The 18,755-nt window shown below is 42.0% G+C and overlaps 2 protein-coding genes across 2 annotated transcripts in view; both read left to right on the top strand.

The window, feature by feature from the left end:
- The window catches only part of rab32a (RAB32a, member RAS oncogene family), a 32,677-nt gene extending 23,236 nt beyond the window's left edge, over window positions 1-9,441 (top strand). The window contains exon 3 of the mRNA XM_048250435.1: window positions 8,221-9,441. Within this exon, the coding sequence (XP_048106392.1) occupies window positions 8,221-8,370 (150 nt within the window). The 3' untranslated portion in view covers window positions 8,371-9,441. The remainder of the gene's footprint in view (window positions 1-8,220) is intronic.
- Window positions 9,442-10,315: 874 nt separating this feature from the next.
- Window positions 10,316-18,755, top strand: part of adgb (androglobin) — a 71,144-nt gene continuing 62,704 nt past the window's right edge. Inside the window, exon 1 of the mRNA XM_048250559.1 lies at window positions 10,316-10,515. Coding sequence (XP_048106516.1) covers window positions 10,421-10,515 — 95 coding nt within the window. The 5' untranslated portion in view covers window positions 10,316-10,420. The remainder of the gene's footprint in view (window positions 10,516-18,755) is intronic.

Below are 18,755 nucleotides of genomic sequence, written 5' to 3'. Positions count from 1 at the left end.
GTTTACATCCGTGGACGAATGGTGCCGGACACTGTAGTAGTATGCAAACACTGCTCACCACTGGCAGAGTTTATGATCATAAAGTGCCGTCCTTTTACCTGCCAAGGGAAATTACTGCGATTCTGCTAGTCGCAGTATACATCCCGCCTACCAACAACAACAGCGATATAAGAACGCTGCTCTTAGTGAACTGTACCAGGCTGTCAGTGAACAACAGACGGCACACCCAGACGGTTTCACCATCTTCACTGGAGATTTTAACCATGCTGATCTCAAACTGTACTTCCAAAGCTACACCAGCATGTTGATTTTCCAACAAGAGGAGATAACATCCTGGACCTGGTCTACACTACACACAAAGGGGCATACAAAGCCACCCCTCCCCACATTGGACTTTCAGACCATATCACTGTTATGCTAATGCCCTCATACAGACAAAGGGTAAAAGCGAACAAACCGGTTCGTAAGCAGGTAAAAGTGTGGCCTGAGGGAGCCTCCGATGCTCTTCAAGACTGCTTTGACACAACAGACTGGGAAATGTTTAAGCAGGCAGCCACTTACAACAACCGGACAGACATAGAGGAGTATACAGACACTGTAACCTCTTACATCACCAAGTGCATCGATGATGTGACCCACACAAAAGACATCATCACTGGGGCTAACTGGAAGCCATGGCTGACAGGGGATGTCCTCAGGCTGCTGAGGGCCAGAGACAAAACCTACAGAGCTGGGGATGAAGCTGGCATGAAAACAGCGAGAGCCAACCTGTCCCGTGGTATCAAGGAAGCAAAAAGGAATACACTCACAAGATAACCACCCACTTCAAAGACAGCAGGAACGCGACAAAGCCTATGGCAGGGCATTCAGGCCCTCACGGACTACAAGCCCGCCACAGAGCTGTGAGAGCAACATCCCTCTGCTCAACAACCTGAACCGCTTCTTTGCTCGCTTTGAAGCACAAAACAGCACCTGCCCACAGAAGACCCATCCCCCTCTACATGAGCAGCCCCTGTGCCTCTCTGCCGACAGCGTGAAGAGGACACTTGCTGCTATCAACACCGTGAAGGCAACAGGTCCAGACAACATCCCAGGTCGTGGCGCTGAAGGACTGCGCGGGGGAGCTTTAAGGATGTCTTCACAGACATCTTTAACACTTCCCTGAAGCAAGCCATCGTCCCATCATGTTTCAAAGCTGCCACCATCATACCTGTGCCGAAGAAAACTGCTCCATCCTGCTTCAATGACTACCGCCTGGGCACTGACACCCATCATCATGAAGTGCTTTGAGCGGCTTGTCATGTCACATATCAAAGTCATTCTCCCCCCACCCTGGACCCTTCCAGTTTGCATACCGAGCCAAAGCGGTCTACAGAGGATGCAATCTGCTCTGCCCTCCACCCAGCCCTCACCCACCTGGAAAAAGAGACTCATATGTGAGATTGCTGTTTATAGACTTCAGTTCTGCATTCAACACCATAATACCACAACAACTCATCTGTAAACTTGACAAACTGGGACTCAGTACCTACCTCTGCAACTGGCTACTGGACTTCCTCTGTCAGAGGCCCCAAGTAGTAATGTGTTGGCAACAATACCTCAAGCAGCATCACACTGAGCACAGGGGCCCCCCCCAAGGCTGCGTGCTCAGTCCGCTGCTCTTCACCCTGCTGACGATGACTGCACTGCAACCTACAGCAACAATCACATAGTGAAATTTGCTGACGACACAACTCTGGTGGGTCTCATCACTAAGGGCTTACGAGACTCAATACAGGTTAGAGGTCGACCATCTGACCACGTGGTGCAGGGACAACAACCTCCTGCTGAACGTCAGCAAGACCAAAGAGATTGTTGTTGACTTCCGGAGAGGTCACACCCAACACCTGCCACTGACCATCGACGGTGCTGTGGTGGAGAGAGCGAGCAGCACCAAATTCCTGGGGTGCACATCAGTGAAGACCTCTCCTGGACCACCAACACTGCATCACTGGCGAAGAGAGCTCAGCGCCGCCTGTACTTCCTGCGGAAACTCAGGCGAGCAAGTGCTCCACCAGCCATCATGACCACATTCTACCGAGGCACCATTGAGAGCATCCTCTCCAGCTGTATCGCTGTGTGGGGCGGAAGCTGCACTGAATACAACAGGAAAGCCCTGCAGCGCATAGTGAACACAGCTGGAAGGATTATTGGTGCTTCACTCCCTCCCTGAAGGACATTTACACCACCCACCTCACCCGCCGTGACCAAAATTGTGAGTGATGCAAGTCACCCCACTCACAATCTGTTTGATCTACTGCCCTCTGGGAAGAGGTACAGAAGCCTGCGCTCCCGACTACCAGACTCACCAACAGCTTCATACACCAAGCTGTAAGGATGCTGAACTCTCTCCTCCTCCCCCTCCACCCCTCAGCTACATAACATCCTGGACATTGGACAAAAAAATGGCCATGCACTACTCCACTTGCACACTTGTACACTTTACAACTTGGTGTTGTTGTCCTGAAAACACAACACTTCTGCTGCTCTTACATAACTTGCACCACTATGCCACTTTCTTTCTTACTTAGGTCAAACAGAACTACCTAAGCCTTTTATTGGCCTGACTTTGCACTAGTATTTTATTGACTGTCTATGCACAATTTCAACCAAATTTTGCTGCTCTTATTTTTTTCATTATTATATGTGCCCTCTTATTTACTTATTTACTTACTTTTTGTTTACTTGAATGTTATGTTTGTCTGTGGACCTAAATTGGTAAAATATGTCTAGTCTTCACCGTGGGATAGTGAGAAACGTAATTTCGATCTCTTTGTATGTCTGGAACATGTGAAGAAATTGACAATAAAGCTGACTTTGACTTTGACTAATTGGTTGGCTTTATTTAAAGCAAGGCTTTTCTGCCTTGGAGAGGGAGTCTAAAGAAAAGTCTTGTGAGAGTCTAGAGAGGTGCTGTGTGAAGTCTTTTTGTTTGCACTGTTTTCACACTGTAAATAAATCTGCACTCTCCACCAAAATCCACGTTTGCTTGCTGTGTCTTCACCCCATCATCACCTCCTAGCCGCTCATCCTGTGTGTGAGTATGGAACGTAAGGGCCGTAGTTTCACAGTCCTATATCAAACTATATCAATACTATATATTCTGGTCCGCACAGCCTAATGACCCACTACTTCCCTTATGACAACTCCTAATCCCCTTGGACAATTCAGTTCACTGGACTTTTTGAGCTTTCTGACACTAAATAAGATACATGCATTATCATACTGGATATGTAACCATCCCACCTCTTTGTAACATACACCTCAGGTGGCTTTAAACACCATGTTCTTTTCTCTACACCTAAATAACTTATTCATTTATCATGCAAACAGACCTTACTGTTCTGTACTGACCCTAGGCTGATGGGTCAGGCCCTTGAGTCGTGGATCTGCTTGAGGTTTCTATCTCCAATTCTAGGGAGTTTTTCCTCGCCCCTGTTACTCATGGGCCTTCTCTGATTGTGTAACACTGTAAAGCGCCATGAGACATGTGCGATATTTTGGCACTCTATAAGTGATATTAAATTGAAATCGAAAATATATATCAAACTAGCAATGCTAACAAAAGACATTCCCCTTAATGTGACTGGGATTTTCCCAGAGCCCACAACTTGAGGAGTTAGTTATGGCTGTATGTGCCTTTAAAACAGCCCTGCTTTTATTGAAAACCTCAACTCCGCTACAGCTGCTGCAAATTAAAATACCAGACAGACTAAGCAAACTGAACTAGAGCCGTTCTATTCTTCATTTACTCTTGTGTATAGAAATGAAGTTAATGTTATAACATTTATTTCCATTAGGGGACAAGACCCTTAGAATATCTGATTTTGTCCAAATTTTGCATAAGCACGCTCCTAATATATTTTATAATAGGTAAACAACATTTCAAATGAGATCTCACCAGTTTCTCCTAAGGGAGGGTTTATTTCTGTTTCTGTTTATTTCTCAAGAGACAAAGAAAATACATTTTCGAGATAAGAAATCTTCCTTTGGGTAAATCTAATGACCCTATCAGAGATGGCAAAAGTACTCACTTTCCATACTCAAGTAGAAATACAAATACTTGTGTTAAAAATACTCGTAAGTACTGGTTTAACTTCTTTACTCAAGTAAAAGTAACAAAGTACAGGCTTGGAAATTTACTTAAAGTATAAAAGTAAAAGTAGTCTTGTGAATGACAACCATTTTTTATGCAACAGCACCTGGACCACAAATGTTACCAGAGTGCAAGAGTGCCAGTCTCTCTTTTTAAATCTTCCCATAACCTGTTTGGCCATTTATTGGCTTTCTCCCCCAACATTACACTGGCTACTTCAGAGGGCAGTGTGTTCTTTTGGCCTACCATCAAATGCTGGACATCTTTAGAAAGCTAAGATCCTGTAGTTTCTTAGGAAGCACTGGCACAGAGTTACAGAGCCTAGAATATTTTCTTTCTGTGAGATAACAAGCATCTCTGAACTGACTACATTTTAGCCCTCTAGGTCACTTTTTTGAGTTTTTAGAAACACAATTGAGCCCTAGCACCAGGTCTTGTGAAGCTGTGTGCAAAAGTAGATCAATATAAAATGAAAAATCAGTATTTTAGACCATTATTTGCCAAAATATGTTAATGTGTTTTGTAATGCCTTATGGAAACTCCTCATAGGACCTTTGGTTACCCAAAATGCATACTGGCAACAAAAGTCTGCATTTCTGAGGTTTCTTGTAGACTATTTGGATTGTGTGTCAGGTTCTGATATAGAATGACTACACAAAATGGAAAAATTACATTACATTACATTTTTTTTGTTGGCTTCATGCGTGTTTATAAGATGGACTATACATCTGCACAACTAGTATTAAAACAAAATGATAAAACAACATGAATATTTAATTCCTATGGATTCCTGTGAATATTTTAAGACCAGGAATGTAGTGGTAAAATAAGAGGTGGGTAAACTATGAATTCTGTGATCACAGTAAGGTATCAGATTTTTTAGAAAAGGCATTCAGAACATGTTTGATGATGGTGCGGTTATTGTCAAATGTTTATAACAATACAAGTGGCATTAAGTGGTTCAGAGTGTTGATGAGTGTACATATTGTTATTGTGGATAATACAGTGTGATTTTTAAATGCTAACAGTTGTAATTGGTGAATAAACTCTTTGAGAGGTGGAGAAACGATTTCTGAAATTTCAGTGGTGGATAAACTGCGTTTGGTCTGCTTGCGTTTAGCGGCCTCCACTAGCCTAGGCCTACATCCCTGTTCAAGACCCAAGGCTGCATCTAGCCTACTTATTGCTAAGGATATAGGCTAGCCTACACTGCAGCTAGAAGTTAGGGAAGCACCAAAGGCGAGGAGAGGAGGAGGGCATTAGGCTATTGACTACATTTAATTGAGACATACTACTACGTGCTAACATTAACGTTACTGCCATCAAGCTGCAATGATTTGCCGCGAATGAATGCCGCCCAAATTGAGTCATCTTGTAGTGGTGCGTCAAGTGCAACGTAGCCTATATTCCGATCCGAACGGTAGGCTGAAATTATTTGAAACTAAAGTAACGACCCAGTTTTGTAAAATGTAAGGAGTAGAAAGTACCGATATTTGTGTTAAAATGTAAGGAGTAAAAGTTAAAAGTCGCCTCAAAAATAAATAGTAAAGTAAAGTAAAAATATCTGAAAAATATACTTGAGTACAGTAACAAAGTATTTGTACTTCGTTACTTCCCATCTCTGGACCCTATAAATGATACCATAATGATTCATCTCCATATGTGAGGTGCATTGCCTCGTGTTAATTAAATTACAAATGTTGTGGGTAAAACAGACCTGAAAGGATTAAAATTCCACACAATGTCTATGGATTAAGGATGAGGTTACCAGCCTGTAATACGGTTGGTAATACAGGCGTTCCATTTACCATTATGTTTTTGCATTTCGTACTGCATATTTATATGTGGGTATAGAGCAGTGGTATGTTCTACTGCGTATGGGTTATTTATATATGGAAATAGACCAGTGGTGTATGTTGGACTGCATATGGGGTATTTAAATATGGTTAGAGAGCAGTGGTATGTTGTACTGCATAGGGCATGTGGGTATAGAGCAGTGGTATGTTGTACTGCACAGAGCATGCGAGTATAGAGCAGTGGTATGTTGTACTGCATAGGGCATGTGGGTATAGAGCAGTGGTATGTTGTACTGCATAGGGCATGTATATGGGTATAGAGCAGTGGTATGTTGTACTGCATAGGGCATGTATATGGGTATACAGCAGTGATATGTTGTACTGCATAGGGCATGCGAGTATAGAGCAGTGGTATGTTGTACTGCATAGGGCATGTATATGGGTATAGAGCAGTGGTATGTTGTACTGCATAGGGCATGCGAGTATAGAGCAGTGGTATGTTGTACTGCATAGGGCATGCGAGTATAGAGCAGTGGTATGTTGTACTGCATAGGGCATGCTAGTATAGAGCAGTGGTATGTTGTACTGCATAGGGCATGTGGGTATAGAGCAGTGGGAACACGCTGCAGGTTGGATGTGGGACGTGGCCTTCCAGTGGTTTGACTCAATGACTGTAAGAAAAAAACAATGGACAGTGTTTGCTCAGTAAAATATTAAGTCACTGGAAGGAACTACAAATAGTAGAGACCCAATATGGTTGGTTCATATCTATTTTGTATTTCGTATAGGTATACTATGCAGTTTCAGGTATTTTTAGCGACTCTAGAGCTCCCCATAGTGTATATTTCTATATTTATATTTTACTGCCATTGTAAATAGACTACTTCTCGTGGCTTGTTACCCCTGTACACGTTGAAAATGCTTTTGTTGTGGAGGAAAAGGACTAACAACAGGCAAAAACTATCTCAAAAGAACTGTATCTACTGTTAAGGTAATGTTTCAGGCAATTCTTGAAGTTGCATTGCTAGTTCTTGAAGTTGCATTAGCTAGTTCCTCGGCTATATGCTAGGTGAACGATTCCCCTATTACAAGTTTGTTTACCTTCAAATTGGCTTCGTAGAGGTTGTACTGTAGGTCAAAGGTAAAAATCTTGCATAGTGTACCTTTAAGTCTCTTTCCTCCTCATTTTTGTCCAAGTCTTTGCATTTATCTCTGTCAGTATCTCTGTCAGTCACTCTTATCACTTTATCACACCAGTCTTTTTCTTTTTCCTGTCTTTGTCTATTCTTCCTACTCTGCTCTTTTCGTTCTTGTTCTTTTGTTCTCTTGTTGTTGTCGTTATTCTCTCTCATTATCCGTGTGTGTGTGTGTGTGTGTGTGTGTGTGTCAGTGTTAGAAATGAAAGTTATCAAATTAAGTAGTTGCTCAAACCCACCCCAGTAAATATGTGTTGACATAATTATGCACTTCCCACTCTCTCTCTCTCTCTCTCTCTCTCTCTCTCTCTCTCTCTCTCTGTTTCATTTCATACACTGACACACACTGTGCAAGTTATTAACACACAAACTGTGCAGTTATTGTTGAAGTGTGTAGTGTCAGGCACAATCTTTTTTTGTATGTCTCATGGTGTGCCTTGGCTGTGTGTGTGTGTGTGTGTGTGTGGCAATCACATGTGGCATACATCTGTTACGGACTGCTTGTCACGGTTTCTCCTTGGAGTATTAAGGACTCACATGACACACTCTCACTCTCGCTCTTCTACACTCACCACACACACACACATAGACCACACACACACTCACAGTAGTCACTAGTTTCCCACTTCCCCCTTAAAAATGACATGAGGTTTAAACCGTCACTGAGTGTGTAACCATGACGAAGGACAGGCCTAAACCGAAAGCCGTGTTAAAACAGGAGAATGGAGTGAGACAGACTGGCTCACAGACACACACTCTCCACTGCTAGAATAACCACCCAGGATTTATAGGTTTAGCTTAACATAACCTCATGGTTTAACCAGTTATTTTTCCTATGTAAAACATGACTGACTGATTAACTGATGTCATGTGTAGTGTTTCTGATATTAACAGTAGTTTGGGTGCATAGGGAGCTCCAGTATATCTTTACTGGAAATGTTGCTATTATTGTATGTGTGTATTTCTGTGGAGCAGTTCTTACTAGTTGTTTTGCCATTTGTAACATGACTGATCATAACTGGTGTTCTGTAGGATTGATTTCATCAGTGTATGTTTAACTTTGAGTGTTTGTGCATGCCCATGTGTTCTGCAGGAGAACATCAACGTGGATGAGGCAGCTCGGTGTCTGGTGGAGCACATCCTGCAGAATGACAAGGGCCTTCCGTACGAGGAGAGCAACGGTGACCGCATTCGCCTGGACCAGGACACTGCCACCGCAGAGAGCAAGTCGGGCTGCTGCTAGCGTTGCCGCATTACACTACGCATGCGACATGAAGCGTCATAGTGGGCACCGCCATCTTTTGCCCTTTGTGAACCCAATCCCCATGACCTTTGATCTTTGGACTCCCGAGCATGCTCACAACGGACAGGATCTACACCGCTAGTCCTGCCCAGAGAGTGGGACCTATCTCAGAGGCATCTGACTCCGTTATCACACTACCCACAATCCTTCTCTTCAGCATGCTGTCTTGTGCGTGTGCCCTTTGTTTTGTCCATCCTCCTCTCATCTGTTCTATTTCTTTCTCTCATGGATATTATAACCACTTTTAACTGTGTGTGTGTTCCTCTGTGTTTGTTTTTGTATGTGTCTGTGTGTGTGTGAGAGAGAGAGTGTGAATGTGACTGTTTGTGCGCCCATTTGAGTGACAAAGAAAGACTCACGGGGAGAGCACACACACACCGACACAACTTCCTCCCGACTGTGACTGTGCCAGCAGTTTTTTTTTTGTTGCTGAAGGGGAGACTGTTCCACCAGCGCACTCCGAATGCTGGGTATAGTAGTGTGTAATCCCACAGTAGATAAATATTCAGTACAAGGCCTCTGCTCATTTTAATAGTATATATAGTGCACATCTCTCATACAAACACATGGTTACAACTAGACCAATAAAAATTAAACGGCTGCATTAAATTATAGGAAATAACTCAAAACCATACAGTAGGTGTATCAGAGAGGTTCCCATTAGGACCTGTGTGTGTGTGATTGTGTGTGTGTGTGTGTGTGTGTGCGCGCGCCTTTGGCTGACATACACTTTTGTTTAAAGAGAGTGCTACCCCGAACTGGTCTGTTTATATGAACAACAGTATACAGACACCTTTGGTACTAGTGAGTCTTAACCTATGGTATTTAATGTTTTAACATTGTGTGTGGTGAGGGAACTGCCCCTTTCCACTCTGCCCTTTTGTTCAGCAATGAATCAAGTGTCTTTTTTTTACAAAATGGAGGACTGTCAGTAATAGTCCAGTTTACATGAGAAAAAAAAAAAAAACCTTTGACGGGGATCAAAAGAATAAAGCTTTTATTGAACTTTTATTTGCTTTCATTGTGTGACTTTGTTTCATTGTTCTTGTTGTGGTTTAGTGGTGTGTGTGTGTGTGTGTAAAAAGCTAAGGTATAGATTAGATTAAATTCAACGTTATTGTCATTGTGCAGAGTACAAGTACAAAGACAACGAAACACACTTATTTAGTCTTAGCTTATAATTGGTCCAAGCAAAAACTATGGAGTTAAATAAACAATCCAATCCAACAATCAAAAGCAATTGGATGCCTCTGTGTGAAACAGTAAACAGGGGTCACTAAAAATAAGGTAAGAAAATAGGCTACTTTATTCATCCTGAGGGAAATTCAGTGTCATAACCATAGACTGTAAAGGTCATAACAGCACCGTCCAGTGCAAATACACACATACAAACACATTCATATACAATCAAAATAAATAACGACAATGAAGGGAGGAGTTGTAGCCTAGAGTCTGATGGCTGCTGGTAGAAAAGACCTTGACTCAGTGGAGGAGATTAGCCTGCCACTGAAGGTGCTCTTGCAGCTCAACAAGCCTGTCACCTCTGCAATCACCCAGAGTTTGCGATGTGTGAGTCACCAGACTTAGGTTTCACCCACCAATTGTTCACAAAGGCATTGACTTTATTCTTGATTATGAGAAAGTTCAAAAGTAACCTGTTCATGATACAGTAAGTAAGGTGGTCATAAAGTATAGGCTGGCTAAATTATCTAAGCTGTTTGGCACAGCCATGGATTTTTTTCAATGTCAAATTTAATCAGCTCTGTATGAGGGACAAATTTAGCTTCACATGTGACCAATTTTGATTAATCTGCCTCACGCGCAGTGATTTTCCCTCTGGGGGCGCGCTGAATTTGTCCAAAGCACACGAGACCCTGTCGCTAAGCAACGACTGCAAACTTTGGGAGAAGTGGTGGCTAGGTAAGCACAACACAGCCTGATAGGAACCATGGCGTACATTTAACACCGCTACCCAGTGTTTTAGTGGTTTATGTGTAAGAACACCACAATGTCCAAGGCCCCTAAGAAAAAGGACTACTCCTCCAGTCGAGTTACATCGTCCCCGGCGCAGACACCGAATAAAGAGTAAGTTTTAGATAGCATAGCAAGCTATTGCTAGCTATTACTGTTAACCAATGACTAACGTTATGCTATTAACAGGTAGCCATTAGCCAACCCAACAAATAGCGAAAACATGTAAATTCAAACTGGAACATGACAAGTTATCAGAATTGTGAAGGTAAATTGACAGTGCAGTTTGGAATGTCAGAAATCACTAAACACTGCGTCCTTAATGGTCTAACGCTAACCTTTAAAAAGGCAAGAGTGAAAAAATAGTAATACAAAATAATTTTATGTTACAATCTGTCTCATTTGCATTGTGGATAGGGAGGGAACGTTAAAAACCAGCGCCCCAAGTGGTTGCGTTCCTATCGAAGAGCAGGTCCAAATCAGTGAAGTTATCTACCAAAAATATTTTTCAGTGTGTATACAGTAATAATCTTCTAACTGTGAAAATGCCAGGCCCTATTTGCCTTATTTAAAAAAAAAATCGAAATTGCTCCTTTTGTTTCATAAACGGACTACAAAAGAAGTCACGTGACTTTACCCTTTGACGTTAACCTTGTTCGTCTTTATGCAGATCTGTGCAGATCTGACTTGATGTGATGCATGCTGGGTTGAACACAATGCATACTGGGATGGACGCAATGCTTACTGGTTAGAAATCCTGTCCGACTTCTGTCAGCCGGGGAGGGACTTACCACCGTGACACCATGTCACATGACCTTAAAATATCGCTTATATCTGCATAAAGACGAACAAGCCTATTCACCTTATTCAGCCCCATATATAATATAAAAAAACTAAGCAATAAGGACTGTAGAAGATAAAGAATATACTAAATATACTAAAATACAAATTATACTAAATAAAACTTAATCTAAATCAATTCTGAAAAACAGTATCCACATAGTGGGTGATTAAGCAATCAGGTGCGCTTGCAATGACTGAAGCAGGGACTGAGTCTGTGGTCCTCTGTGCATAAGGTAAGGTAAGGTGCTCTTTGTGAATGAGTGTCATGGTGATGGTGCAAATGAGTAAGTGCAAGAATAAAGTCTATATATCTATGTATAAATAACTATATTAAGAAAGGTATAAGTGTGGTCACAGTTCGGCTGTGGCATGGAGGGAGGGGTTGTGCATATGTGCTAATAAAGCACGCAAACAGTGAGGCAGAAGACAATGGTAAAGTGGCTAGTGGACAGACAGTTCAAGACTGGGAGGTGGTGAAGAGGCAGACAGACTATGCGGAGAAGTCTTTTTCTCCTCTTCCCTTAAGTGATGCATTGAACAGTTCAATGGCCCTGGGGATGAATGACTTCCTCAGTCTGTCTGTTGTGCAAGGCAGTGAGCGAAGTCTCCAGCTGATCAGGCTCTTCTGCTTAACAATAGTGCTGTGGAGTGGATGACACTCATTGTCCAAGATGTTGATCAGTTTGTTCAGGGTCCTTTTGTCAGATATTGAAGTGATGCACTCCAGTTCAGCTCCCACTACAGAGCCAGCTTTCCTTACCAGCCTGTCAAGTCGCCCCGCATCCTTCTTCTTTGTGCTTCCTCCCCAACATACCACTGCATAGAAGAGGACACTGCAACAACAGACTGGTAGAACAAGGCTCTACACTAACATTTTTTTCCAGGAGCACTTGTGCACCCAAGTTAAAAAATTTAGGAGCACAGAGAAAAATTTGGGCGCACAGTCAGTTCTGTACTTAACTTAAACATAATCTAACATTACACTGCAGCTAACACTTAAACATGCCAGTGCACCAATTGCGAATATTAAGAATGACTGACAACATTTAGGCTACAGGAAATAGGATTTTAAAGATCAGTGCCTACTTTATTTACAGTCTGTTCTATTTTCCTACATTTTGTTAATGTAAAATAGTATAATACATTGCCATATTTGCATTTAGCCTGTATATCAAGTATCCTGCCAAATGTAGGCTAATTTATTTATTTGTGAATCCATTTGTAGCTAATCCAAATATGCCCATGGTGACCTATCTGAATGCATAGCCTACTGCCTAAAACAGCTAACTACAACATTTTCTCATCCACAAAACCCAACATAGGCTAATCAAGGATATATATATTTTTTATACTTTTACTTTTTATTTGAAATATCTGCATTGATGGGGGCAGTAGGCAAACGTTAGGCCTACTTTCGTTTTGCACTTCAGCTTGTATTCAGTGTAAACAAACAAGCATGCGTGGAAGCCTGGAGTTGTCAGTAGCGCTCAACCTTTGAATAAAATGGGAGTATTATCGGAAGCTACTTTTGTGCCTGTTCGCACAGCTATATTTTGCATATTGCAGCCAATATGTCAACTGGGCTAAAAGGCATGTTAGGTTACCTTTTCTTCTCTCACTGCATTCTCAGAATCTCATCCTGTTCCTCCAAAAAACCGATGAATTCGTGGATAGAAGAACTAATTTCTTCAATCTTTGCATCCACGCTGGCTAGTCCACTTTTTCTGCGTGCTCTTGGATTTGATAGAAGCGACCATAGACATAATATACATAGACGCCAAGATCGACCGGCTACTCCTTACTAGTTTGACGAGATTTGGAGCCGCCATCTTGGACCGGTCATCCACTCCACTCCAGTGTAATCTGTTTGGTCGGGTGAGATGAGCTGTCAAATACTTAATTAATCATATCTCACTGAATAATCAACAGATTCTCACGCTTTTTTTGCTGCAAAGGTCATACATGTAGCTATGATACAGGACAATACATGATTTAGCTGCGTATTTTAATATTCATAGTGGGTTTAACAGTAATAGAATTTTCTGATATATGATAAAGTGACCCGACGCCCGATATCAAAAAACTGGGAACATAATCCATGTTTGACAGCATAGACAAAACTAGTTTGATACAAGTTTAATGAGTTAAATATAGTTCACAGTTGACAGAAAAGTTCCATCAACAGCATTATTCACAGTCCACAGAAAGGTTCCATAAACATTTAAGGGAGATCAGTGCCATTCAGACATCTGAGGGGTATTCCAAGTAGGCCTATGTGGTTTAGTGACAAACTTGGGTAAATTGACTCAGAATAAGTTGTAAACCTCCCAGTAGAAAAGTTTTGTATGGATACAGGAAACATGGTTGTGTGTATATTCATAGTGGGCTTTAACAGTAATAGAATATTCTGATATATGATATATTATAAAGTGATGACATCCAATATAAAAAAACTGGAAACATAACTAATCCACGCTTGACAGCATAGACAAAAAAACTGGTTTTGATACAAGTTTTAATGAGTTAAATTCTTACAGAAAAAAAATCCATTAACATTTTCAGTTCAGTGCCATCAAAAATAAAGTGATGAACAGACATTGGTGTGGCATAAAGGAAAATGAGAACTGGGTTCAATATCAACAGCATTTGTTAGACAAGTTCCATAAATATTGTAAAGTGCAAGTTTGTAGGTTTGTTTCTGATCCCAAAATCAGACATTGGTTTGGCATAGTAAGTGTAACAGTTCATCAATTCAAGACAAAAGGTGACTTGTCACTTGTACAGTGTCAATGGGTTCATCAACAGCATCTGTTATTTACAGTTCACAGAAAGGTTCCAGTGAGACAGAGTTACCGGGTCATGCAGTTGGTTCTATGATTTCTCGACAACTGGTGCATGTCATTTTGTATGTTCCCACCTTGCTAAAATTGCTTGGGTACACTTTGCTGAGAACAAAAAGTGGCCTAGACAGCAGGTGGGCAAATAAGATGGCATAGTAAACTGGGTAAACCCATAAAAGAGGACTGAGTCAACCAGACGATGGGAAAATGGGACACAGAGTGGCGAATGCAGGTGATGAAGGTGGAGCTCATAAATCAAACATTCAGTCACAGTGTAGCAGATGCCCCTGCAGTACTGCAATGAAGAGCTGCACCTTCCTCAGTTCCAGGGTGTGAGGAGACCTGCTCAGTTCATTCACAGTCTTCTTGAACAAGGCAGTTGTTCTGGAGAGATACAAAATAATAAATAAAATGAATGAAAAGGAATTTGAGAGGCATCTTATTCTTGTTAGGGTAAATGACATGAGAATAATACAGTGTTGGGCAAGCTACTTCGAAATTTTAGTGAGCTAAACTATCAGTTACTCTGCCATGAATAAAACACTACACAAAACTACCACCCAGTCAAATGTATTAGTAGCCCAACACAAACACAGCAGTATGCTAGTTCACTACATAGGAAGCTACTTTAAATTGTGCTAATTTCACATGACGAAGAAAAGTGTAGCTTTGTCTGGCTAAGCTACTTGATAAATAAAGAAGTTGAGCTATTGAAAAGTTACTTTATTCGGGGAAATAGAGAGGCTACCACCAACACCTTAGGCTACAAGTAGCAGCTAGCTTATCAGTTCCCAATAGGCTAGTCTGTGCCACTTGTGTAAAATCTGCCGCCAAATCTAGTATGATTTATTTCTACAATAGCCTTCTTTGTCAGTTGTAATCTAAGTCAGTGTTATGGAATATGACTTATCAAGTCTCAGTTCATAGCCGGTGAACACCGAAAGTAAACATAGCCTAGCTAGATGGATCACGATTTTCATACAGTAATATCAAAGATTGTTCCTTCTCAGCCTGGTAATATTCTATTCACAAAAATACAACCAATAGTACGGTTATGTTAAATCTTACTTGTGAAAAGTAAATCCCGGTATGGTCCACCCGATTTGAGAAGGAACATGCTGCACAGTGCTGTCATCTTGTGTCTTCTGCTGCAACGCGCGAGGAGTATGACCGGTCCAAGATGGCGGCCGCATTTCTTGTTTCCAGCAGCCAATGCGGCGTCTATGTATATTATGTCTATGGAAGCGACTACTAGCGAGTCACAACGCGAAACTGCTAACGTTGATGGGAGTTGTAGTTTTTATGCTGCATTCGCGACGTGATTCTATGGTTTGCACCAGTAATGACAAACATTGACATGGTTAGAAGTCATTCGCACCAGTGCGCCTAAATATTTTTTTGACCTCGCACGCCATCATTTTTACTCACATGTGCGAGTGAAATGGGCGCACTGTAGAGCCCTGTAGAACATCCTGAGGAGCTTGCTGCACACATTGAAGGAGCGCAGCCTCCTCAGGAAGTACAGCCTGCTCTGCCCTTTCTTGTAGAGTGCGTCAGTGTTGGCTGACCAGTCCAGTTTATTGTCCAAGTGGAGACCCAGGTACTTGTAGGTGCTTACCACCTCGACATTGACCCCATCAATGAAGACTGGTAGCAGAGTGGGCTTAGACCTGCGGAAATCCACCACCATCTCCTTGGTCTTTGAAGTGTTGAGTTGGAGATGATTGAGTTTGCACCATTGCACAAAGTCCTCCACCAGGCTCATACTCCTCCTCCTGCCCGTTCCTGATACACCCCACAATTGCAGTATCGTCAGAAAACTTCTGCATGTGTCATGACTCAGTGTTGTAGCAGAAGTCAGATGTGTACAGGGTGAACAGGACTGGAGAGAGCATTGTTCCCTGTGGCGCTGCTGATCACAGTGTCAGAGAGACAGTTCTTCAGTCTGACGAACTGTGGTCGCTCGGTCAGGTAATCTGTGATCCAGGTTACCAGGTGAGCGTCCACACCCATCTGCAAGAGCTTGTCTCCCAGTCTGAGGGGTTGGATGGTGTTAAAAGCACTTGAGAAATCAAAGAACATGATTCTCACAGCACTTTTCCCATTGTCCAGGTGAGAATGTGTCCTGTGTAGAAGATAAGTGATGGCATCGTCCATGCCCACTTTCTCCTGGTATGCAAACTGTAACGGGTCTAGTGAATGGCGTACCTGGGGTCTGAGCATACGAGTCGCTCCATTGTCTTCATCATATGTGATGTTAGAGCAACAGGTCTGTAGTCATTAAGCTCACTAGGATGTGGCTTTTTAGGGACAGGGGTGAGACATGATGTCTTCCACAGTGTTGGAACTTGTCCAAGTCGTAGACTTAGATTGAAGATGTGCTTCAGTGGCTCCCCCAGCTCAGCAGCACAGGTCTTGAGTAGCCTTGGACACAGTCTGTCAGGCCCCGCTGCCTTTCTCGTGTTCAGTTTCTTTAGTTTAGCGCTCACTTGTTTTCCTGTGATGATAAGGGGTGTAAGGGGAGGGGAGGGGGAGGGGTGTATCTGGGATCTGTGTGTCTGATGGCTGTTGACTGAGGTCGTTGTCGCCTCATTGTTCGTGATCGCCATGTGGGGGAGGGGTGCAATATCCAGTGATGGTGGGGGTACGCTTCTTCAGGCCAGTTATAATTTTCATGCCGTCCCATGCCTCCTTCATGTTGTTTTCCTGCAACTTCTGTTCCACCTTCCTTTTGTAGTCCTCCTTAGCCTCCTTCAGCTTGACTTTGAGTTCCCCTTGCACGCGCCTCAGCTCTGCCATGTCCCCCTCTCTGTACGCCATCTTTTTCCTATTAAGAAGGGTCTTGACTAGGGCTTTGACTTTTGCCCAAAAATCATATTCGAAGTTTGTTTGATTATTAATATTAAAATTCGAATATTTTCGAATATGTATTAATAATATTTTAACCATTAAATGTCTTCCGTAAGACCGATATTGGTATCAAACTTAAGTTCTATTTGTTCTGTCCACCAGAGGGCAGTGTATCAGTCAATGTCAATAGACTACGTGCACGAAAAGGCTGAGTAAATCGTGTGTCAAAATTGTTATTATTTAGCATAGGGCTGGGCGATACAACGATAGCGATATGTATAGCACATGTAATCGATATCAATAAAAAATACGTTCGATAGAACATTCATAATTAAAAGCAACACACACCTCCTGCCTTATGTTGTCCATAAATAAAATAGGCTAAATATATCTTGCATTGTAGTATGTCAAACTCTACCAGAATAGGTGGTAGAAGTAGGCCTAACGTTACCAGACTCTCTCTCCTCCCCTGCACTCCTCAACTCCGTCTCAACAGGCATCCCTCCTCAGCATGCACATGTAATCCAAACATGTCGTGCAAGGCGACTGGCTGAATTGCTATTAAATCCGGTTAGCATCATTAGCACGCTACACAAATTTGTTCAAAACTACTGCATTCAAATTGACTGCTAAATTCTAATCATCTCAATCCCAATGCAAATGGAAAAGTATTTTCCAAGACTCAAACGGGCCTGTCCCAAGGAGAAAAAGTATTCAATTGAAACTTAAACACACGTGGGGAAACTGAACAGTCTAACCATAGACTATGATAAACTAGCAAATTAAGCTAACAACTTTGTTGTTTACAATATTTCCAGGCTTCAACCAGTGCTGCTTTTCATTCAGAATTATCTGCACATTTATTTATTTGAGTGTTTTTAATGATTGTGTTGCCATTTCTTTTCCCTGTTTGCTTTGATTGATAACTAAGGTGATTAAAATCAGAGGAAGGTTAAGTTTAAAATAAAAATGTCTATGTGGGAGCTGCTCACTAAGCGCGAACCAGCCAGGATGCTAACCTACAGGAGCCCAGATGGCCAATAATAGCCTTGCTAATGAGCTCGCGATTTCATTTCAGAAGGCGTGAAAAAAACCTCGGAATCTGAATTGAAAACAACGTTTAAGCTACAACCAAATACATTTACAAAAAAATATTTCCATAGGCTACAGGTTCGAATATTAAGAGATCCCTAAAATTCGTTCGAATATCTTTAAAATTTTTAAAATAATCGAATTATATTCGAATAACGAAGTTCGGAGTCAAAGCCCTAGTCTTGACATTGCTGGTTATCCAAGGCTTGTTATTGGGAAAGCAGTGTACAGTTCTGGTGGGAACAACAATGTCCATACAGAAATTCAGGTAGTCAGTTGTGCACTGTGTGACCTCCTCTAAGTCCTCTCCATTCTGTAACACACTCCAGTCATTGCACTCAAAGCAGTCTCTCAGAGCCTCATCCGCTTCAGGTGTCCACTTTCTGAAGGTGCGTGTGGCAGCTGGTAGCCTCTGTACTTTGGGCTTGTACATTGGCTGGAGATGAATGAGGTTGTGGTCTGACTTTCCCAGAGGGGGGAGGGGTTTGCACTGTATCCCTCACGTCTGCATACATGAGGTCTATTGTCCTGTTTTTCCTTGTTGGCTAAATAGATAGACACACATGATATTGAATTTATGTGCTACAATGAAGGCCTGTTAACTGTATGACAACAGTGGTTTATTTAAACTACAGCATAAGAATTTATTTCGTCAGTCATCATGCTCATTTTAATGAGTAAGAATGAAAGTTCTGCTGTATTTATTGCAAACAAAATTCCGCGATATCT

This window comes from Alosa alosa, chromosome 8 (genome assembly GCF_017589495.1).
Source record: "Alosa alosa isolate M-15738 ecotype Scorff River chromosome 8, AALO_Geno_1.1, whole genome shotgun sequence".
In the NCBI taxonomy this organism is placed as follows: domain Eukaryota; kingdom Metazoa; phylum Chordata; class Actinopteri; order Clupeiformes; family Clupeidae; genus Alosa; species Alosa alosa.
Note: the sequence above shows the minus strand (reverse complement) of the source record. Positions and strands in the feature narration are given on the sequence as shown.